The sequence below is a fragment of the Silurus aristotelis genome (assembly GCF_946808225.1).
Source record: "Silurus aristotelis genome assembly, chromosome: 14".
NCBI lineage: Eukaryota > Metazoa > Chordata > Actinopteri > Siluriformes > Siluridae > Silurus > Silurus aristotelis.
Window position 1 is genome coordinate 6,815,482 of NC_139587.1, and position 24,447 is coordinate 6,839,928.

A 24,447-nucleotide genomic window follows, 5' to 3' on the forward strand; every position below is an offset into this window, starting at 1 on the left:
ATTGCTGTGTGTTTGACCAGTTAAGTTTTGTAGTTGTAGTGGAGTAAAAAGTTATAGATTCCAAAGATATTTGATTATGAAATGAGTAAAAGTCTCCCCAAATGGAAATACTTCAGTAAAGTACAGATGCCTGAAAAAGCTACTTAAGTACAGTAACGATTTACATTTACTTTATTACTGTCTACCACTGTGTGATATTGACATTTCAATTGACACACTTCCCTTATGGTTAGCAAGTTAGCATTATACTCTTGTGTCATACCACTAGATTTTGTAATCTGTGCATGAATGTACACTTACATTGATTTCCCATCCACAGGCTGGATGATGGCATGAAAGAGACATGGCTCCTCTGGGTGTCTCTGCTCCCTGGCTGAAGGCAGCATTGTATCTGCTGCTCCTCATTTTGCCTGCTTGCGTGTGTGTGTGCCCGAGGTCCTGCAGCTGCCCCAACCCCAAAGAGGTGCACTGTACTTTTCGCCATCTCCTATCTCCCCCGCGGAACCTGCCCAAGGACACAGAGCGAGTAAATCTGGGGTAGGCATGATATATATATATATATATATATATAAAATGTGTGGCCACTTGCTCTTTACCGTATAAGATTCAATAAGATTTGTTGTGTGCATGCATTAAAACCATGAAAACGCTAAAGAATGCATAGTGCCAGCATGAGCTGCTAACTAGGAAATGACTAGCAGCTAACACTGGCACTTAAAATATTTTTAAATTGTTTAAAAAATTTTGGCATTTGAAAATATATAATTGTAGCTAATGTATTTTACATACTTTCATACTTATCAGCATTATCTGACTAAAAATGAATCTTTTTCTATTCTTTTTCATGTAACATATCTCCCATGAAGCTATAATAGCATTGTGGCTGTGGGGACGTCAGATTATGGACATCTACACCAGCTAGAGATGATTATGTTGCATGGGAATGAGATCAGCACTGTAGCTTCAGGATCTTTTTACCAATTACGTTCCCTCCAGGTGTGTGTGTATATATATGCATATGTGCATGTAAGCATTTGTGAATATGTCTGTGCATGCAGAATCTATAACAACTTTGTCATGAATATGTTTTAATGTGCAGAAAAATACAGCATTTTTATTTCCTTCTTTCAGGGGTGTTCAGATTTATCCACAAATATCCACAGGTGTGGGTCCTGCTTGTTTGGAATGAAATCATGACCCACACCTGCCCTTTGTGGAAGACTAGACACCACTGCCTTAAGTATTACCACAAAACTTTCATATATGGTACAATTGTTTTTCCTTATAGATATTGAAGCTGAGTTACAACAGGCTAACAAGAATAGAACCCAGTATGTTTGAGGGCCTGACAAGCTTGGTTCGCCTTCATCTAGACCACAACCTAATTGATTTTATTGAGCCTTTCTCTTTTAATGGACTAACATCACTGAAACTGCTTCAGCTGGAGAGCAACAGGTTGCAGGATCTTCATCCACACACGTTCACCACAATCTCTCTTCTTGGGACATTCTGGGGTTCAGGCCTACGGCACCTGTACCTAGCAGACAACCAGATAGAGTACTTGCTGCCCGGTACATTTCAACACCTGAGCAGACTTGAAGTCCTCTCTCTGCATAACAATCCGTGGACTTGTGACTGCCAAATACTTTGGCTTTTAGAATGGCACAAGAAACATGATGGTGAGATTTTAACACCTGCCATTATTATCATGTTTTTGTTCTTTATATTGGTTCAAGTGGACTACAAGTGTTAATCCTGCTGCAGTATGTAAGCTTATAAATTTAAGTTCACTCTTATATTGTAAGTGTATTCATTTGTATTCATTTATAAATTTATTTTAGTCATTTATAGTGGGAAGAGAATACCCCCTACAAAAGTACTAAAAGAATTGAATCACTACTAATTTAATCAATTAACCAATCAGGCATAACTTTATGGCCACTGATCAGGCATAACATTATGACCACCTGCCCAATTTTGTGTCTGTCCCCCTTTTGCTGACAAAACAATCCTGACCCATCGAGCATTAACAATAAGTTCTTAAGCAATTTAAGCTACCAAACACATGGGCCTGCCTTCTCTCCCGACGTGCATCAATGAGTCTTGGTCGCCCATTACCCTGACGCTGGTTTACCACTGTTCGTTAGCACTTTTGATACATACTGACCACTGCAGACCAGGAACAGCACACAAGAGCTGCAGTTTTGGAGACGCTCAGACCCAGTCGTCTAGTCATCACAATTTGGCCCTTTTCAAACACACTTAAATCCATACGCTTGCCCATTTTTTCTGCTTCTAACATGTAAACTTTGAAGACAAAATGTTCACTTGCTGCCTAACATATAAAACTCTTTAACTTTTAACATATAAAACTAACAGTTGCCATGATGAAGAGATATTTAGTTTCATTCAAACTATAGGTCAGAATGTTTTAATGTCAAAATGTTATGCCTGATCGGTTTATGTACATAAAAGAAAAAAAAAAAAGCATAACAATTGCCACAATTATTTTCCAAACGTTATTTTGGTCAATGGATTTAAAGAAAAAATGCTCTGCTTCCTTGCAGGAGTGATTAGGTGCAAGAAGGAATCATCCAGTGAGACTTGTGCTGTCTGTGCTTCACCACAACCTCTTAACAACAGCCAGATTTTCCAGCTTTTAAAACAGCAGTTGGCCTGTGACAGGCCTTTGATACAATCCCCACTGAAGCTGGGCGAGTATAGTGCATCGGAGGACCAGGAACCAGACCTTCCATACACCAAGGACTTGGAGCGTCCACTGGGCCACTTGACGTTCATGTTGTCAGACAGCCATGGGAACAGGGCCCATGTGGCTTGTGATGTAAACCATCCAGTTGAAGGAACCTCCATGGTATGGGAGAAGGTGAAAAGGTCAGATGATGTGGCAGTGAATGTAACCTTATTAACGCTGCTTGAGTGTGAGATTGAAAGGGATGCGCTCCAAAACCTATGGAGACTTGTTGCATACTACTATGAAAGTCCAGCCACCTTGGTGCAAGGAGCGAGGCATGAAAACACTTCAAAGGTGACCTTTCAGTACTCCCAGGTCTCAAACGAGGACTCTCCTTATTTTACTGAACTCAAAGGACATTTAATGGCTGAACCAGCCTGGTTGTTGCAACCAAAGGTTACAATTCAGTTAAACAGACACAAAACAACAACAAAAAAACTGGTCATGAACTTTTCTACATTTATATCGAAGCAGATCAATGGACGAGGAGAACAAGAAGATATCGTTTCTTCTTGGGCTTTGATTTTAAGAGGAAACCTGGGAAGGATTCAAATTGTGTTGGAGCACTCTGAGGCCATTCTTGACTGTAATATACTGAGTTCAGGGCATCTGACAGTTGAGTGGATGCTTCCAGATCTTACTACCTTGGACAAAACAGATTCCCACAGAATTACATCAGACCACAACAGATTAGTTATCAAGAACACAAGCTTGTCTGACAGTGGACTCTATCACTGTTTTGTGCATACTGAGACAGGAGTAGACATTGTTTCATATAGGCTTATGGTTAGGGAACGTCTCCTCAGTCCTAGTGACCTAAATGGAAAAAAAATTTCTTTGGAGAATGGAGAATACCTTAGTCTTCCCTGTTCAGTTACTTCACCACAGCCAATTGAAACAAGATGGTTCCTACCAAATCATCAGATTCTAAAGGCATCCATTGAAATGGGTCGAATCTATGTTTTACAAAATAACACTCTGGTCATAAAACAAGTAAAAAATGAAGATGCTGGGGAATACAGCTGTTTAGCTGCTAACATCCATGGAGCAGATATGTTGTCTCATTTGGTTGTTTTAACAGATGAAAAAGAGGAAGACGTCACAGGTGTTAGCGTGGTCCAGGGTAAATCACCACTGTATGGCCAGGAGGAGGATGCTGAGGGGTCAGGATACCAAGAAATCAAGCAGTTCACTGTTACACAAACACCACCCAGGGTACTCGGAAAAGATAGGAATGCAGGTGGACCTCATCGGCAGGGTTTTAATAGAAAAAAGATCAATGAGAAAGTGAGGAAACCAAATAAATCAGTCAAACAGCTCGATCCAGGCCGATGGGCACAAATCTTAGCAAAAGCCAATGCTAAAGTCTTGACTGTGCAACCAGTAACAGCTATGACAACAGCAGCCACAATAGAAGTGCAAACAACAACAACAACAACAACAACAACTACACCCACTACAACCAGCACAACTCCAACCACTGCTGATCCTGTCACTCTTTCTTTTACTACCAGTGCTACTACTAATAGTCATAAAAATAATTTCAATACTAGGCAGATGGTACCGTCCAGTAACAGAAAGCCTACAGACCACAATTCACCACACCAAACACAACATGTCCATCAAAATCCTGATGATTTAAAAATGTCAAAAATGGCTTCAATAAACCTTTATTCAACCACATTATCTCCTATTAGCTCAAACGTGCGACCTGTGACAAAAATTGAGAAACAGAATGAAAGACCAAAAACAGAGGGAAAAAAAAGGGGGAATAATCGCATACCCAACACAGGACGAAGACCACAACACAGGAGAAGACCTCAGTCAAGAAGGCCACAGAGACCAATGCGTCCCCCACCAACAGAAGTAACATTCACAACTGTATTAACTACAACAGCTCCTGAACTTCTCATCACCATAGACACTCACTCTGAAACTACAAATCAGAGACCTGAAAGAAAACCACTTACAGATATTTTAGGTGAACATGGACCTCAAATAAAAAACAAAGTAGACATAACTGTGAAGTCTCAAGCTAACAAAAAATCTACATTACCAAAGGAAATAAAACTTACCACTACAACTTCTGAGGCTCCTGTTATGCTAGTACCAACACAAGATAAGTGGCATGGACAAAAAAACATTGAAAACATGTATTGGCGTAGCAGCATAGCAAATAAAGAATATAATAACCAAAAGATAACAAGTACAAGTTCTCCTACTATTCAAATCACTAACATTAAACCTCCTGTATTTCACAAAGAGCCAACAACCAAAGACAAACCAACCCTGACCATAAGCCACAGAGAGGAAATCCCATTAAATAGACCTGAAAGTCCTGGTTTGCCTGTCCACCCTTGGTTAGCTCAAAGAAAAAAACAAATATTAATTACACCTAGGCCGTATACCACTTCTCCCTTATGGACTTATACTAAACGCATTCCAGCCTGGCCCAGAGTTCATGAATCACAGCATCAAGCTTCAGAACGAACCTTGCATTCAGTGCATTCAAGTGGAAGGAATGCGGGGTTCACTAATCGGCCTGAAATCACAGCACAAACAGCGAACCCCACACCTTACATCCCGTGGTCATCAGCAACCCCCCTTCCAAAAACTGTAGTACCACAAAGTAGCTCATCCCATGTAAGGGACTACTTGCTCTTTAACAGGCTTCGAAACCGATACCGACAATCCCAGATTGACGCCCAGCGTTTAGGCCAGTCGGGAAAGCTAGTTACTTCAAAATCAAGAATTTACCAGCCCACTCTAAAACTACATCCAGCCCCAGATTATCCAAGTATATACAAACCTGTAACACCCCCGTCAATTATAGCAACTACTAGCAAACCACACTCCACGGCCAGCATACTATATGGCAGTCGCTGGCACTACAGTAACTTTCAACCAAAGAAATTGAGCACTGCTCTGCCCTTTCCAAACCTGATGGGGAGTGGTGTCAAGCCAAGAATAATGACAGTTGACTCAGCTGCTGTGTCTGCGCTGGCGGAAAAAAATGTTCTTCTGCGTTGTCAGGCATCAGGAGACCCCAAGCCTGTTATTTCCTGGACAAAAGTCTCTACAGGTAGGTAACCAATATGAATACAGGGTATACACTATATGGCAGAAATTTTGTGGACAACTGACCATCACATTAATATGTGCTTTTGAATATTACATTCACTGGGGATGAAGAGAAATCCTGCTTAAAAGATTTAGAAAAATAGAATGTGGAATTTGCCAATTTAGGCACAAAACCATTAGCAAGGTCAGGCACTGATGTTTGGAGAGGAGGTCTGGGGTGCACCTCTGAGCATTTCAGTTGATCAAAAATGTGTTCAGTGTGGTTGAGGTTAGGGTTTTGTGCAGGATACTTGAGTTCTTCCACGCCAATGCTGGCAAACCGTGTCTCACACTGTGTACATTGTAATTGTCATAAAAACAGATTTGGGCTAGGCTAGGAAACTGCCATGTCATAGCATGCAAAGACATAACGCAAATTTGGGTGCTTACCACTTTGTGGTGAATGTATGAGAAAAGGCCCTTGGGTGTGATGTTCAGGTGTCTTTAAATATTTGGCCATATAGAGTACATACACAATATATAATCTGTAACAAAAGTGTATGATTTTTGATTATACACCAAACAGGCATAATATTATGACCGGTGAGTGAATAACACTTTTTCCTTTATCATGGCACCTGGTAGTGGGTGGGATATATTAGGCAGCAAGTGAACCTTTTGTCCTTAAAGTAGTTGTGTTAGAAGCAGGAAAAATGGGCAAGAGATGGATTTGAGCGAGTTTGACAAAGCCCAAATTGTGCTGGCTACACAACTGGGTCAGAGCATCTCCAAGTCTTTCAAAATTTTCACAAAGATGAACCATTATACATCATAATTTTACAGCACTAAAGTGAGAGTTGTGCAAATTTTAAAACAATACATTATATATACCTGTTAATTTGTGTCTGCTTATTCCTCTTAATACAGCAACAGTACTCAGGTTCCCTTTATATATGTCCCATACAGGTGCTACAATTCAAGCCAGCACCAAACATGGACAACGATTTGAGGTTCTTCCAAATGGTTCCTTTGTCATAAAGAATGTACAGTTGCAGGACAGAGGTCAGTACCTTTGTACTGCACAGAACAAGTTCGGCTCAGATCGCATGGTGGTCACTCTTATTGTACAGACAGAACCTCCCAAAATAGAGGGCCCCAAATACAGAGAAGTCTCAGTATACATGGGGAAACAAATAAGCTTGGATTGCATTGCAGTAGGCAAGCCCCAAGCACAAGTCTCCTGGATTCTTCCGGACAGAACCATAGTGCAGGACTATATGCTTCCTGATCAACCCATCTCACTTTTTCCAAATGGAACACTCAGCATTCAGTCAGCAAACTTTTCCACAAAAGGCAACTACAAGTGTATTGCCAGTAATGCAGCAGGTGCTAACACTCTGACCTATCAGCTACACGTTGCAGCATTGCCACCAACGATCAAGGAAGAGTCCTCTGAGAGTTTACACATTAATCGTGGAAGAAGTATCTCTGTACACTGTACAGCAAAGGGAGAACCTGAGCCTCTTCTTAAATGGATTCTTCCTGATGGTTCACAACTGAAACCTACACAGTTCATAGGGCGGCGTGTCTTTGTTTTCCCTAATGGCACACTCTACATCAAGAGTCTCATCCCTGCGGATGCAGGAGGATATGAATGTTCAGCCACAAATGTGGTTGGGCTTGCTCAAAGAGTGGTAAAGCTGGATATAAGGCAGGAGTCTGCAGGTCTTTGGAAAGGCCCGTCTCAACAGCATAGTGTTTCGGCTATGTATGGTTCTACAGTGTTCCTACATTGCCCTGAGTCAGCTGACTACCACAGAGGTACGGTGTGGAGGCTGCCATCTAAAACACTGTTGGAACATCAGTACAGGTATGAACATATCACAAACAAACAAAGTAAACAAAGAAACATTTATATTAGAGTTTGAATTGCATTATACTGTTATTCTATTACATAACTTTCTACATAAATACTTCACAAGCCACAGGCCCACTAGTGTATCAGGCAGGATTCTGGACAAAACACAGCGGGTCAGAGATAATTGAAAACACACCTGTTTATACTGGAAAAATATATCATCATTATTGTTATTCAAACAATGTCTGAAAACCATTAAGCAATCTATGGCATTGGACAGGAAACTTAAATAAATTTGGCTGATCCAGACATAACAATAATGATGTGGCACACAGGAATTTCAGTATTTATTGAACTTCAGATACACTTCGCATTGCATAACTTGCAACAATGCATGCCTGAATTTTACATCATTTCCTGCTGAACATGTAAGATAACTATTCTGCAGATGTCCTTGAATATTAAAATAACAACAGTCATACAATTTATAAGAGACGTTTTAACATTGTGCTTTCTGATTTGTCTCTAGTCCCTTCAGACACATCAATGCTTTCCCTAATGGTACACTCAGGATCCTGCAACTGACTGAAAAAGACAGAGGAAGTTACTTGTGCATGTATCAAAAGCCCAATGGAGAGGATATGGAACTATTTGAACTCGAGGTCCTGATGAAGCCACCTAAAATAGAGAACATGGGCGGTCAACAAAAGAGAGTTACAAATGGTGAGAACTTCCTTGTGGATTGTGTAGCTTCAGGTCTTCCAGACCCTGAGGTGTCTTGGAGTCTCCCTGATGGAACGATGATAAACAATGCTCTCCAATCAGATGACAGTGGGACTCGCAGCCGTCGCTATGTTATATTTGAGAATGGGACACTCTTGTTGCCACATATGGGAAAAAGCGATGAGGGTGATTACACATGCTATGCAAAGAACAAACTGGGAGAGGATGCAATGAAAGTGAGTGTCCAAGTTGTCCAAAATTCACCCAGAATTTCCTCCAAGGACCAGGTTTTTCTCAGTTTTCCACTTGGCCAATCAGCCCATCTAAAGTGTGATGCTACTGGTGAACCTCTACCTGCAATTATTTGGATTTCACCAAATAATGAATTGATAACTTTATCTTCGGTCAAATATCAAATACTCAGAGATGGAACACTGATCATAAATAAGGTTACTTTGGCAGACCAGGGCAAGTACACTTGTGTCGCAAGAAATTCTGCTGGTGATGACATTAAGAATGTAAAACTCCAGGTAGAGGTAAGTGAGCCCTATATTAATGGAAAAAGTGGACGAACTGACAGTAGACTTTTGGCAGTGTCCTATCAGACAGTTTTGATGCACTGCAAAGCCGATGGCATGCCTGAACCCCAGACAATATGGACGACACCTTTTGGTATGTCTCTGCCTGTACCTTATGTCGGAGGCAGATTCCAAGTGCATAAAAACGGTACTCTTGAATTGCGAGGCATCCGGAAAACTGATGAAGGCAAGTTTCTGTGTGTGGCCAGAAATAACCTAGGAGAGGCCACCCTAACAATTGACCTTGAAGTAGCATCACTTGCTGAAAAACCAAGCTTCCTTATTCCAAATATAGAGGTGCTGTCTCTTAAACCTGATGAAAACGACATCCTTTTACAGTGCCAGGCTATGGGAAAACCCAAGCCAGAGTTTGTCTGGATTCTACCCAACAGCACAGTGCTGGTTCCAGGAATGAGACTAAAAAGATTTGTTCACTCTTTGGAAAATGGCAGTTTGCATATTATTCAGCCAGTGCCCAGTGACAAAGGTGTTTATCGTTGCTTGGCCAAAAATGTTGCAGGACAAGCAGAAAAACGCTACGCTCTGGAACCTGGAAGGAAGCCTCAAATTCGAGGTACACCATCACCTATGAAGATTTCATATGGACAGACATTAAACATGCCATGTACAGTGGAAGGCTGGCCCCAAGTAACTATCACATGGACTCTTCCAAATGGTTTGGTATTGGACAGGCCTCAAGTTATTGGACGAGTTGCCTTTTTATTAAATGGAACCCTTCAGCTTAGGGAAACTGCAAAATCTGATAGGGGTACTTACATTTGCAAAGCCACTAACACATTTGGATCATCAACACTGTCTTATCCTGTTACTATTATGGTACTTCCACCACAGATCACTATTGCACCCCCATCCATCATAAAAGTGTCTAAGGGTTCTCCAGTGACACTAAAATGCATTGCTTCTGGTACTCCTAAACCAGACATTTCATGGACCCTGCCTGGGCGTACCACACTTGTGCCCAATAATCGCTTTACCTCATTAGGTGGAATTTACATGACAGAGGATGGTAGTTTGGTCATTCAGGATCCTAGTCTTATGAACTCTGGAATTTATAAATGTAATGCTAAAAATGCCTTGGGAATGGATTTCAAAGCAACATACCTTCAGGTGAACTAAGCATGTGAAGGAAAAAATGCGTTAATCTGAAGTTAAAACGGTTTATAGATATGGACATTATATTCCTGTAAACCAGTGTAAATAGAACGCTGCGATTCATGTTCCTGGAAAAATCTCAGCAGTTTACAAATGGGCATTATCTTTCTTCCTTCTTAAAAAGACTAGCATGTATTGTTGTAGCCTTTGGTTGGGAACCAACACTCTAACGTTCTGGAGAACCCATGAGATTTTTTTTTTTTTATGTTTGTATTTAATTTATGAAAATATTAATTTGTACATGGAATTATTCATCTGCCGTTTAGACACTTACCCTCATTGGTTTAAAAATGAAAAAAAAAAAAAAATGATACACAAGTTTGTATTTTCATTTGAATCGTTTCTGCTGTTTATATGCAGTTTAAATGTATGTCCAGCAAACAGCATCAGGATGTAATCCATCTACAACAACACAGCCTTTCACTGTTGGAGTAGAAAGGAAGCCTTGTAGGCATAAATGTTACCATTGTTCTGACAGCTCTACCAAAAACTATACACAAGCAGCCGATTCTGTAACAGAATAACTGCTAGAGAAAAGGTTTTGGATTGGCACATTTTGAATGACCCTAATAGAATAATTTGAAGTGTAGCTCAAAATCAATAATTAAGTTGATGTTCTGCTTTTTGTAAAAATGTTTATTACTGCTTTTATGTTGTGATTTAATGTGAATAGTTTATAATTTTGCCAGATGGCCTGAGCAGCCTCTTATACTATGATTACTTAAAGAATGACTAACATTATGTGATTGTACTCATAATGTAAATGTTAAAAAAAAAAAAAAAAATGAACGCTTACAGTTTGACTGCCAGACATGGTGTATTTTCTTTTTTTTATTAATACCAAGTGATCGAAGCTGAAATAACTGATTAGTGAGGTGGTCTCATGAGTGGCATTTGCCACCTTTGAAATAAGTCTTGCAAAATAATGGAGCTGTAAGTACATCAAACCCAATACCTTTACGGAACTATAGATGAAGCAAATACATTAATATTACAATACAGTTTTAGATAGACAAACAGACAGACTGTAACAGTCTAATGTTTGGAACACCGTTTCTTTTAGTGTTTTTTCTTGTACATTACTGTACAATAATATGAAAGTTTTAAATACAACCCATGAAAGAAAAAACATAAATATGTAGTAAAAATTATTTTTTTTGCACATTTTGCACACTCTTAACATTCTCTCAGTCAGCCTCATGAGGTAGTCACCTGGAATGGTTTTCCAACAATCTTGAGGAGTTTCCAGAGTTTTTGTTGGCTGCTTTTCCTTCACTCTCTGGTCCAAATCATACCCATCCACCTCAACTGGATTTAGATAAGATGATTGTGGAGCCCAGGTCATCTGATGCAGTACTCCAATAGCTACAATACAATAGCTTTTACATAACCTAGATGTGAGTTTGGGGTCATTGTCCTGTTGGAAACAAATGATGGTCCTTTTAAGTGCAAACCAGATGGGATGTAATGTCACTGCAAAATGCTGTGGTAGACATGCTGGTGTGCTGAAGTGTGCCCTCAATTTGACAATTGACAAATAATTCAAATAAAATTCTCCTTTGCAGCAGAGGTGATGATTTTGGAGATTGCACTTATGAATACATTTAAAGCTCTTGAGAAATTGTGTAAATTCAGTGACCTTCATTTCTTAAAGTAATGAACTGTGTTTTCTTTTTACTGAGGTTTTCTTGCTATAATATGGATTTGTATAATAGTTGTAGTAGCACTAATAGGGCTATAGCCTCTGTACCCACCCTTTCCACTGCACAAGGCAACTTATGATCTAAAGCACATTAAGATACCAAGAAATGTCAGAAATGAACTCTTGACAAGGCACACCTGTGAATTGAGAACCATTTCAGGTGACTACCTTGTTTGCTATGAGTTGCATAGCATGCTATGAAAATGATACGAGTTTGCCAAACTGACTTTTGACATGTTCTCAACCTGAAGGACCTGAAATATCAAATGCACTGCATATTTTAGTGTTTTTCCTGTTTCCAACACAGTTGAAACAAAATGTGAAAAAGAAGAAGTTTATTTGCCACAAATTAGACCACAGAGAAATTCTTGATCATTTTTTATAGTGCAGTGTCAGCCATGATACATGGAATAGGGCTAAGGGCCTTGCACAAGGCCCTAATACATAAATCTATATGCATTTGAGACCATATTCATCTTTTCAACATTGCACTAATGGTCATTCACTTGCCTGCCTTGAAAGAAGGAGCGGATCTGAGCCCAAACTGTTCTCCTTCATCCGTCCTCCACCAGAAAGCAGATGCCGCCGTGCACGAGCACGCGAGGGCGGGCGGGCAGGCGTGTGCGCGAGGGCTCGCGCGCGCGTGCGTGTGGGTCGAGCATCACTTCGCCGCGATGGCGAACGAAGCGCACGGGCGCGGAGAAGGAGCAGGTCTCGCGTCCGACTCCCTGGAGCTCAGCACGTCTCTCGAGCGCAGCGTGCAAACGCGCATCTTTAAGATAATCGTGATCGGCGACTCGAACGTGGGCAAGACGTGCTTAACGTTTCGCTTTACCGGCGGCGCTTTTCCGGATAAGACGGAGGCCACGATCGGTGTGGATTTCAGAGAGAAGGCGGTCGAAATCGAGGGTGAGAGGATCAAGGTGGGTCAATGGAAAAAAACAAATGCGTGCATAAACAAAACAAAAAAGACGATGCACCATTTCCATCATGTTGCAATGGATTGGATGTTCGCTTCCGTGGAAATTGTACTTTCTTTCCCTTTAGGTTTACACTGAGATTCGCGTTGCATTATTGAATAATTCATGTTTGCTTTAACAATGAAGGTCTACAAAATACCAGTTGCCTGAAAGCATGTCACTGTTAAAATGATGAACAATCTGTTCCCATAATATTTTCATGCATATACTGCATTGGCAAACCTACATCACAATACCATGCACAAACTACTACAGATACTGATTCTGATGTTTATTAAACCCTGGATTCAGGTTGACATTAGATCATCGATATTGTCTTGGTGTGTCACCGCTTGAGTTAGCTTGGAAAATCACTATCATGCAATGTTTCGTTTATCTTCTGTAAACAATTGATTATGTCCGGGATGGTGATGTATCCTGATCCAGAACCTAGCCCTAAACGTAAAATAGAAAAACCATTAGACCCTCATTTGTTGTAGCATTCGTGTAGCCAATCCACCTACCAGCAAGTGGAAGAATCCAGAGAATTCAGAAGAATCTCACATAAACACAGTGAGAACATGTAAAGCACAGAAAAGATGGTATCTTGGAGAAGTGGAGTTGTAATGGATAAGGCTTTGGGTTACTAACCAGAAAGTCAATGGTTCAAGCCCCAGCACTACCCACAACATTGTTCCACCACCTCGGTCATTTGTACATTAAGATATTGTGCTTTTATACTGTAGGTGCTGAAACAAGTACATTGTAGGTTTACTCTATATCACTGGTCCCCAACCTTCTTTGTGCCACGGACCGGTTTAATGTCGGACAATATTTTTCACGGACCGGCCTTTGAGGTGTGGTGGATAAATACAACAAAATAAAATGATATGACCGGCATAAAAACTGGTATTTTCTCAATATAATAATAAACGTGAATCCATAGTGTTGTTTTTTGTCGATTTTGCTAGCTTAGGGGTTTTAATTTAGCGTTAATGTATTATGTGTTAGCGGCCGGAGCAGCCCCTTTAAGAAGGTGGAGGATGGAGGTAAGACATGTGACTGAGGCATCTTGACATGCATCAACAGTGATGTATAGACAGATGCTACGATAATCCGGTCATTTTCCAAAATAAAACATTGTTCAGAATCAGATAATAAATAAAACGGATATTAATGTAGTTTGTGTATTCTTCCTGTGCGGCCCGGTACCAATTGACCGGGGGTTGGGGACCACTGCTCTATTTAATGTTTGTCATGTTATCATTTACATTGATAGAATTTGCCAGCGCTCTTGTCCAGAGTGACTTGCATTGATCTCATTTTTACAACTGAGCACCTATGGGGCTAAGGGCATTGATTGAGAGACCAGGACCCACAGCATCATCAGCATCATTACCCACAGCATCATCATTTTACCATCTCCGTAATTTGTACATCAAAATACTGTGCTTCAACCAGCTCTAACTAAAGCTGAAAGAGGTACCATTATGCTATTATATTTATACTATTTGGTTCAAGCCATCTTTCTACTATACTTTGGTCAAGTTTAATATTACAAAAGCGACATCCGTCCATGTTGGTGGCGCAAGATCTTTTAATTTGACTTATCGTGTCACGGCTTGAGTCAGGTTGAGAAATGACATTAATATGGAAAACCTTTAGTTACATATTGTCCAGTGAAACCTGCATATTACTTAATATATTACATATTACTTTATCTGGAAGGGTGGCTTTGGGGTCCTCAATTTGATCCTGAGCATGTTTGTGGGTTTCTTCAAGGTTCTATAAGTTTTTCTTTGACCTGCCAAAAGCACTCAAGTAGGTGGATTGGTTATTCTAAATAAGCTGTAAGCTGTGTGTGTATGGTGAACTGTTCAATCCAAAATTAATGTCTTGGAATAACTTCCAGATCCATTGCTCCATTGACCATAATGAATCTACCCACCACACACCTAAGTTTTCTTCTTTTTTTTTTGCCCTCTTTCATCATATTTGTGTGTACAGGTGCAAGTGTGGGATACGGCTGGCCAAGAACGCTTCCGCAAAAGCATGGTGGAGCACTACTACCGCAACGTCCACGCTGTCGTCTTCGTCTACGACGTCACTAAAATGGCCTCGTTTGAGAACCTGAAGACGTGGATCCAGGAGTGCAACGGGCATCGCGTGTCGGCCTCGGTGCCCCGTGTCCTGGTGGGGAACAAGTGCGACCTGGTGGATCAAATCCAGGTCCCGTCCAACATGGCGCTCAAGTTTGCCGACGCACACAACATGCTGCTGTTTGAGACATCCGCCAAAGACCCCAAGGAGAGCCAGAACGTTGACTCCATTTTCATGTGCCTGGCGTGTCGTTTGAAGGCCCAGAAATCTCTTATCTACAGGAATGTGGAGAGGAAGGATGGGAGGGTGAAGCTCAATCAAGAACCTAATCCCAAGACTACCTGTCCATGCTAAAGAGCTGTAAAGCCTAGAATAATCTAATCCTGTTTTCCACACCAACTGAGACTAATGTTGATGGCTGCAAAAAAAAAAAAATGTGCCTGCAACTAATGAAGTTTTACAGTGAGGCTTTTGTTCTGTCTTTTTGTCTCTTTGTTGGAACCTTTGTTAACCACAGACTACAGTCATTTAGCGTTTGATTTGTTGTACATACATTTTTAAGTGTAACATTTCACCTAATATTCGGAAATCGAGATTGACATTCATATATCCAGTCAACAATGTAAGATTCATCTGTATTCATTTGTGTTCTACGATTATTGTGGATTCATGTCCCAGCACACATCAGCTCCAGAGATTATTGAGCGTAAGAAGGCATATGTACCAATATACATGGTTACTTCATCTAGTCACAAAATGCATAAAATAGAATCAGGGGTCTAATTCAGGTTTACGTGAGCTGTGTATTTGTATTTGGGGGTTGTGATTGTGATTTCCTTCGCAAAATAATAATTATACTGAATAGTTGCATGTACAGATTTCGGATATTCTCAATAATAATAATTACCAATGCATGTTTAAAGTGTGAGCTGACACATAGAGGGAATATTAGGAGAGTAAACGCTATTGATAGTGTCAACGAAAGAAGACGCCGCCCATTCCACACGGGCTGGATGATATGCTGTGAGCAATATTAGCAAGAAACAAGCTACCCCGTCACTGTTATAGCACATCTTCTTAATTATGTTGCAATATTATACAGTGTGGCCAGCAGTGAACCGTTTGTAAGCGCAAAATAATTAGTTTTCTGTGTCACGCTGCCAAATGTATCTAATTAATTTATGACGAATGCCAGTCATTTCCCGGAAAACAACTCTGATTCAAGAATCTATTCTAACAAGGTTGTCGTGTTGTGGGTTTATTTTTATTGAGATTTTCCAGAAATATTTGTGGCTGTAAGTACAACTCAGCATACATCAGTTTTAAGGCTGAAAAATGCATTTCTTTACACAGAAAACAATCATATACAAATGTTCCTTGTTCCAATAAGGGTTCACTGAAAGTAAAGTCAAATGTGTCGTGTGTAACATTTCGCTTGATAGTTATAGTTATTGTCTTCTGCATAAGCAGAGTGTGTGTTGTATTGTATGGAACTAATATGCGAGTCTCTTTTCCAGCATCTATTTGCAATGCGTTATTTATGCCTCCTGACCAAGCCACTCACTGTATATTACTTGTTAGAATAAACTTTCTTTTGGCTTCTCCCATTAGGGGTCGCCACAGCGGATCATCCGCATGTTTGATTTGGCACATCTTTTTACACTGGATGCCCTTCCTAACACAACCCTCCCCATTTATCCGGGCTTGGGACCGACACTCAGAGTGCTCTGGCTTGTGCAACCCTAATGGCTGGGGTTGGTTCCCTGACCGGGGAACGAACCCGGGCCGCAGCGGTGAGAGCGCCGCATCCTAACCACTAGACCACCATTGTTAGAATGCACTGTAATAATGTGCTTTCAAACACTAGTACAGATGTTCCCAGTTCGTCTTACGATTTTTCGATCTTACAATGACGATTAGCGATACAAGAAAATAGTAAAAATATTCACTATTTTGCTGCACAGGTACGATGTGTTGGAGGCGCAGCTGGGATGAGCGTATCTCTCGCGCTGTGAGATGCCCCAGTCTCGCTAGCGTTCAATGGAGTAAAGTTGTCTATTTTTTCTGTTTCAAACGGTTTCAAACAGCAATTTTAGTGACAAAAGCATGTCTTCCAAGCACCCAAATATGTCTCCTGCTTGTAGTAAAACAAAAGAAAAGGAAAGCCATCAGTTTAGAGCAGAAAATTTTAATTATAAATGAGCATAAAGCAGGAAAGACTGTCACAATCATAGCACCATCTTTAACTGACAATATTATTGACTTACGATGGGGTCGTCGTAACGTATCTCCATCGCAAGTAGAAGACTACCTGTATTCAGGATACACCCTTTAATTATACGTTTCTTGGTAATAAGTAATGCCAGGCACACACTGTGTGTTTTTTTTTTTTAATATTGCGATTTTTGCTTGTCAGACTGTACGAACATGTAACACTGTAGGATCTTAGTTCTCATAATGTCAGACTACGACACACAAAAACTGACGCACACAAGAAAAAGAAATCCCAAGTTTCACCTAATCAAGATGTGACACGTTCAGACCCGCGTTCTCTCGCTAATAGTAGCTAGCAGCGAACAAAAACAATCTGTAGTGTTTGGTTAATGACATGCCTTGATAATAAAAACATCATACAAACGCCTTTATAACTCATTCAGTTTCTCTTCTTGCTATACTGCACTGTCACGCTAATTGCATCATCGGGTTCGGCCCTCATAATGGTTCTTGGTTTGATTGACGTCGTAGTAGAAGTCACACTGCAGGACAGCATCTGAAATCTTCTGACACTGCCAGAATTTCATCGGAGGAAAAAATGATTGCAGCAGCCATTAATCATCTGTCTGTGAAGTTGTCGAACCTGCGACTACAGATTTTATAGGATTTTTTATGTCATAGACGATCAAATCGTGGCCAAAATCGCAGAGTGTGCACCTGGCTTTAAGAAATAAATCATCCAAAACATTTTATTTTATTTTTTTAAGCATAATCAACAGCAGAGTGATGCACATTAGACCTAAAGGTTGTTCGTTCGAATCCAAGCCACCCTATGCTGCTACTCCTGAAGCACACAGCACGGCCCTTAACCCCATAGCTGCTCAGTTGTAGGAATGAGATAAATTTACTCTGGATGAGGGTATCTGTCAAAATTCCATAAATATGTGATAAGAATTCTCCAATATAAGTGCATCCTGAAGTGTTTTATTCCAGTATTACCACAGAAAATTGGCTAATGTTTTAGTAAATAAATAATACCATGCCACAATTCGATCACATCCATCATTCAGAACATTGGTTGACAGTTTATCTGTACTTTACTGAAGTATTTTCATTAGGGGCACTTTTACTTGAACCTCACTACATTTTTAAATTAAATATCTTTTTACTCAACTACATTTTGCAAAATCAGTCGTTCCTTTTTATTTATGAGGATAAAAATGTAACTGGTCAAACACTCAACGAGCCACCAATCAGGGTCGAGCGCACGCTCTGTTTTGAACTTGTTTTGATTGGCGCTTGGTGGTATTTACTTACACTAACATACAGTTCAGCATCAGTTCAACAGCAAGCAGAAGATTTTGAGAGGAATAAATGGTGGAAGAATCTTTTGACTTGAACTTGCCACAACACTTGTGACCTTATTTACATGATTTTTTTTTTTTTTTTTTTTATGAAAGCTTTTGGGTTCATGATCATTTTAATAAATATCAATTAATGTTTGACCTCTTCTTCTTTTTTCGGCTTCTCCCATTAGGGGTTGCCACAGCGGTTCCATACCCCCCCTGTCCTCTACATCTGCCTCTTTCAAACCAACTACCTGCATGTCTTCCCTCACCACATCCATAAACCTCCTCCTTGGTCTTCCTCTTTTCCTCCTTCCTAGTGGCTCCATCCTCAGCATTCTCTCACTGATATACCCCATGTCCCTCCTCTGCACATGTCCAAACCATCTCAATCTCGCCTCCCTCAACTTGTCTCCAAAACGTCCTTCATGCGCTGTCCCTCTAATAAACTCGTTTCTAATTCTGTCCATCGTCGTCACTCCAAACGAAAATCTAAACATCTTCAGCTCTGCTACCTCCAGCTCCACCTCCTGTTTTGTAGTCAAATCAATCAATGTTTGACTAATTAATACTATTCTATTAATAGATCGGTGTGCTAAGAGTCTTTTTTAATAAACTGAGTTGATTAAGCAAAGAGTCTTGTGACAAAAAATTATAATAGGAAGATTCGAGCCATAATAAATTCTAGTACTTTGGACAATCTGATAGCAAATACTTTTGTACTTTTATTCAAGTGAAAGTTTAAAGGGAGCACTTTTACTGGAGTAATAGTTTACCCAGTGTATTTCTACTTTAACTCATAGTTAACTCAGAGTTCAGAGTCGGTTCAATCACCAATTCCTTGTATATATGTATGTACTTGTCCACCTTATCTAATAGATAAGGCTTTGGATTTTTTGTGTGTGTGGTATATGAGGCAGTGACTTCAGAACGCCGAATTAAACCCCCAACTAATAATGAATCCCTGGGGTAAATATATAAGAAATTGCCTTTCATGCATTATTCCATTTCAGTCATGAAAAAAAGCATGGATATTACAGTAACAGCTCGGTGCCACCAGATGGTGCTGTAGTTAAATAAAAAAATAAAAAATAAAAAAACCTGTCAAGTCATGGAGTTTCCTGGCTGCCCCACAAGTACATTGAAATAAAATGGCTTGAAGATCTTACTGAAATCCCTTGGATACCCAATCCATGGGGAAATTTACCGTGGCATTCGATTTGACTTTTACTGCCTTCAAGTGCTTGTACTTTTCCGTGAAAATAATTGCCTTCAGTGATCAATGCTGCATTATGTTTGTCAATTATTCAGATTTGTTTGTTTGTTTGTAAGGAAGGAAGGTTTCCATTTGCTGTGCACATGAGCGCTTTGACCTTTTTGCAAGTAGGAAACAGGAGAATTAGGTGGTACTGTATCAGGCTTTAGTCAGTGTGGAGTTTCATTTGTCCTGCCAATGTCTCTGTGGGTTTCTTCAGGGTTGTCCAGTTTCCTTCATTTTCCCATAATATGGTGGTAGGTGAACTGGCTATAGTTAATTGCTCCTAGGGGTGTGTGTCTGTGTGTTTATCTATCATATCTATCATATGAAAGGGTGAAGTCAATTATATGAAAGAACTAAAGAGCATTTTGTAAAATCGTACATTTATTTAAACCCAAATCTCACACAGCATCAGGTGATGCAGCAATAGCTGTACTACGTTGTCACCAGCAGAGGGCGCCATAACGAAGCGCTGTGAAAGGGCTCGTATTTTGAAGCGTCTTTATCCAGAAATTTCGCCTAAGGGTTAGGAGCTGGGTTGCCACACCCGCAATATTCCCTCAAAATGCGCACAGGTTTTCATATATTCAGGTCCATTCATCTAAAAGTACTGAGCTCCTGTCTTATTCTAAATTTTTAACTGCACTGTAAATTCCTTATTTGATTATTTATGTTTATATTTTTTTTAACCCAGCCATTAGGGGGGCACAAGCCAGTGCACTCTTAGTGCCGGTCCCAAGCCCGGGTAAATGGGGAGGGTTGCGTTAGGAAGGGCATCCAGCGTAAAACATGTGCCAAATCAAATATGCGGATCACAAATGAGAATTTCATACCGGATCGGTCGAGGCCCGGGTTAACAACGACCGCCACAGGTATCGTTAGCCGACAGGGTACCGGTGGAAATTGGGCTACTGTTGGCCGAAGGAGGAGAAGGAGAGGAGGAAGACGTCTACAGAGACGGCAGGAAAAGGAGCAGTGTAGGAGAGTAGAGGTTCGGGTTGGTACTTTAAATGTTGGTACTATGACGGGTAAAGGGAGAGAGATAGCTGATATGATGGAGAGGAGAAAGGTAGATATGCTGTGTGTTCAGGAGACCAAGTGGAAAGGGAGTAAGGCCAGGAACATTGGAGGTGGATTTAAACTGTTTTATCATGGTGTGGATGGAAAGAGAAATGGTGTAGGGGTGATTCTGAAGGAAGAGTACAGTAAGAGTGTAGTGGAGGTGAAGAGAGTTTCTGATAGGGTGATGATCGTGAAGGTGGAGGTTGAAGGGATGATGATAAATGTCATCAGTGCCTATGCTCCACAAGTTGGCTGTGAGATGGAGGAGAAGGAAAGATTCTGGAGTGAATTAGATGAAGTGGTAGATGGTGTACCTAGGAAAGAACGATTGGTGAATGGGGCAGACTTTAATGGGCATGTAGGTGAAGGGAACAGAGGTGATGAGGAGGTGATGGGTAGGTATGGTTTTAAGGAGAGGAATGTGGAAGGGCAGATGGTGGTAGATTTTGCAAAAAGGATGGAAATGGCAGTGGTGAACACGTATTTTAAGAAGAAGGAGGATCATAGGGTGACGTATAAGAGTGGAGGAAGGTGCACACAGGTGGATTATGTTCTGTGTAGGAGATGCAACCTGAAGGAGATTGTAGACTGTAAGGTGTTGGCGGGGGACAGTGTAGCTAGACAGCATCGGATGGTGGTCTGTAGGATGGTTTTGGAGGCGAAGAAGAAGAGGAGGAAAGTAAGGATTGAAAGAAGAATAAGATGGTGGAAACTGAAGGATGAAGAGTGTGGTGTGAGGTTCAGGGAAGAGGTCAGACAGGGGCTTGGTGGTGGTGAAGAGGTGCCGGATGATTGGGCAACTACTGCAGGAGTGATGAGGAAGGCAGCTAGAAAAGTACTTGGTGTGACATCTGGAAATAGAAAGCAAGACAAGGAGACGTGGTGGTGGAATGAGGAAGTGCAGGAGAGCATTAAGGGAAAGAGGTTGGCAAAACAGAAGTGGGATCGACAGAGTGATGAGAAAAGTAGGCAGGAGTACAAGGAGATGCGGCAGCAGGTAAAAAGGGATGTGGCGAAAGCCAAGGAAAAGGCATATGAGGAGCTGTATAAGAGGTTGGACACTAAGGAAGGAGAAAAGGATTTATACCGATTGGCCAGGCAGAGGGACCGAGCTGGGAAGGATGTACTGCAAGTTAGAGCAATAAAGGATGGAGAGGGAAATGTGTTGACTAGTGAGGAGAGTGTGTTGAGAAGATGGAGGGAGTATTTTGAGCAGCTGATGAATGAGGAAAATCAGAGAGAGAGAAGATTGGAGGATGTGGAGTTGGTGAAGCAGGATGTAGATAGGATTAGTAAGGAGGAAGTGAGAGCAGCGATTAAGAGGATGAAGAATGGAAAGTCGGTTGGACCAGATGACATACCGGTAGAAGCGTGGAGATGTTTAGGAGAGATGGCAGTGGAGTTTTTAACCAGATTGTTTAACAGAATTCTGGAAGGGGAGAGGATGCCTGAGGAATGGAGAAGGAGTGTGCTGGTACCGATCTTTAAGCATAAGGGAGATGTGCAGACCTGCAGTAACTACAGGGGAATTAAGTTGATCAGTCACACCATGAAGTTATGGGAAAGAGTAGTGGAAGCCAGGCTGAGAGAAGAGGTGAACATCTGTGAGCAACAGTATGGTTTCATGCCGAGGAAGAGCACCACAGATGCCTTATTTGCTTTGAGGATGTTGATGGAGAAGTATAGAGAAGGACAGAAGGAGCTGCATTGTGTATTTGTGGATTTAGAGAAAGCGTACGACAGGGTACCGAGAGAGGAGTTGTGGTATTGTATGAGGAAGTCAGGTGTGTCAGAGAAGTATGTGAGGGTGGTGCAGGACATGTATGAGGACAGTGTGACGGCAGTGAAGTGTGCAGTAGGTACGACAGACTGGTTCAGGGTGAAGGTTGGACTGCATCAAGGATCGGCCCTGAGCCCTTTCCTGTTTGCAGTGGTGATGGACAGGTTGACAGACGAGGTCAGACAGGAGTCTCCCTGGACTATGATGTTTGCAGATGATATTGTGATTTGTGGTGAGAGTAGAGAGCAGGTTGAGAAGAGCCTGGAGAGGTGGAGATATGCGCTTGAGAGAAGGGGAATGAAAGTCAGTAGGAGTAAGACAGAGTACATGTGTGTGAATGAGAGGGAGGGCAGTGGAGTGATGCGGTTGCAGGGAGAAGAGGTGGAGAAGGTGGAGGAGTTCAGGTACCTGGGGTCAACAGTGCAAAGTAATGGAGAGTGTGTTAGAGAAGTAAAGAAAAGAGTGCAGGCAGGGTGGAGTGGGTGGAGAAGAGTGACAGGAGTGATTTGTGATAGTAGGGTATCTGCAAGAATGAAAGGGAAAGTTTATAGGACTGTGGTGAGACCTGCGATGTTGTATGGATTAGAGACAGTGGCATTGAGTAAAAGACAGGAGGTGGAGCTGGAGGTAGCAGAGCTGAAAATGTTAAGGTTTTCGTTGGGAGTGACGAGGATGGACAAGATTAGAAATGAGTTTATTAGAGGGACAGCACATGTAGGATGTTTTGGTGACAAGGTGAGGGAGGCGAGATTGAGATGGTTTGGACATGTGCAGAGAAGGGACATGAATTATATTGGTAGAAAAATGCTGAAGATGGAGCCACCAGGTAGGAGGAAAAGAGGAAGGCCAAGGAGGAGGTACATGGATGTGGTGAGGGAAGACATGCAGGTAGTTGGTGTGAAAGAGGCAGATGTAGAGGACAGGGTGGTATGGAGACGGATGATCCGCTGTGGCGACCCCTAATGGGAGCAGCCGAAAGAAGAAGAAGAAGAAGATGTTTATATTTTTTGAGTATGATTAAAAATAAAATGAATACAGCAAAAAAAGCCATTGACCTTGATGAAAGGCTACAGGACCACTCTATATACCACTATATTAATGTTTTCTAGCACAACACAGATACATTTTTTAGTATTGATTGGTCTTTACAGTTTTCTATAACTGCAACTCTGACAGTTTTCACGTTTATTTTCAAATATTTGTTTTAACGTTAATGTATCTATAGGGACTACTTTTTAAGAGACTTACATTAAAGATTCTCCACATAAAGATTAGATTTAATCAAGATATGGTAAAAGTGTTATGTGACATTTATGTAAGGAGCCTGAAGTGTCAGTGTTCTCAATAGTCATAGTATGTTTTCGAGAAAATGACAAATATTCAGGATTTTGCAATATCTGGTTTCTCGCTATCATGAAAAATTGGCTGTTGATGAAACACTTGTTTATAACTGCTAAAGCATAAGTGATAACCTCATGGAACACATTTTATACAGAATTTTATACATTAATACAGTAAAATGATCCTTGCCTGTGGTATGAATAGAATAACACTCATGAGATGACCAAACTAGGGCCCATTGTGACTTTTGATTTTTGTATTTATACATGTGTAGAGAGAAAAACAAAGGACACAGATACAGGGCTTTATTTATGATTGTATTATTGAATGTTATTTGTTTCATTTTTAAGATGCAAAAAAAAAAGTTAGGAAATTAATAAAAAAAATCATAAATAATAAAAATGAGCTGTGTATTTAATTGCATTTTGGGGTTTTCATGGCAGCAGTGCAGATACATTTTTATTCGCAAAATAGTCACCATCCTGCATAGTTGCATGTTCAGATTTTGGATATTCTCAATAATAATTACCAATGTTAAAAT

General features: G+C 40.8%; 2 protein-coding genes and 1 long non-coding RNA gene across 6 annotated transcripts in view; 2 read left to right on the plus strand and 1 right to left on the minus strand.

Moving 5' to 3' along the window:
- The window catches only part of LOC310737282, a 243,502-nt gene extending 231,007 nt beyond the window's left edge, over positions 1 to 12,495 (minus strand). Inside the window, exon 1 of one of the 2 annotated variants that reach the window (XR_014536793.1) lies at positions 301 to 431. This is a non-coding gene — a long non-coding RNA (uncharacterized lncRNA). Of the gene's footprint in view, positions 1 to 300; positions 432 to 12,356 lie in introns of those variants that run through there. The other variant, XR_014536794.1, reaches the window with a different exon arrangement.
- LOC310737242 (matrix-remodeling-associated protein 5) lies at positions 344 to 10,953 on the plus strand (the record flags this gene model as incomplete). Of its 2 annotated transcripts, XM_083561456.1 has the most annotated exons (6): positions 344 to 537; positions 867 to 996; positions 1,289 to 1,679; positions 2,568 to 5,834; positions 6,779 to 7,682; positions 8,200 to 10,953. In XM_083561456.1, 6 exons carry the CDS (start codon positions 344 to 346, stop codon positions 10,106 to 10,108), a joined length of 6,795 nt encoding a protein of 2,264 aa, XP_083417582.1. In that variant the 3' UTR covers positions 10,109 to 10,953. The 2 variants fall into 2 exon arrangements, with proteins under 2 accessions (XP_083417582.1, XP_083417583.1); XM_083561457.1 differs by lacking the exon at positions 867 to 996 and having other exon boundaries at positions 431 to 537.
- rab33a (RAB33A, member RAS oncogene family) lies at positions 12,391 to 17,547 on the plus strand. Of its 2 annotated transcripts, XR_014536791.1 has the most exons (3): positions 12,391 to 12,769; positions 14,813 to 16,025; positions 16,101 to 16,532. XR_014536791.1 is itself a non-coding variant. In XM_083561524.1 (2 exons), the coding sequence occupies exons 1-2, from the start codon at positions 12,521 to 12,523 to the stop codon at positions 15,257 to 15,259; spliced, it is 696 nt and encodes a 231-aa protein (XP_083417650.1). In that variant the 5' UTR covers positions 12,391 to 12,520; the 3' UTR covers positions 15,260 to 17,547. The 2 variants fall into 2 exon arrangements, 1 of the variants encoding a protein (XP_083417650.1); XM_083561524.1 differs by having other exon boundaries at positions 14,813 to 17,547.
- Positions 17,548 to 24,447: the final 6,900 nt, after the last annotated feature.

Bases quoted from the DNA above. Each gene is read 5' to 3' on its own strand.
- rab33a (XM_083561524.1), top strand. From the start codon at position 12,521: ATGGCGAACGAAGCGCACGGGCGCGGAGAAGGAGCAGGTCTCGCGTCC. The intron at 12,770-14,812 runs GTGGGTCAATGG...TTGTGTGTACAG, and splicing joins TCGAGGGTGAGAGGATCAAG to GTGCAAGTGTGGGATACGGC.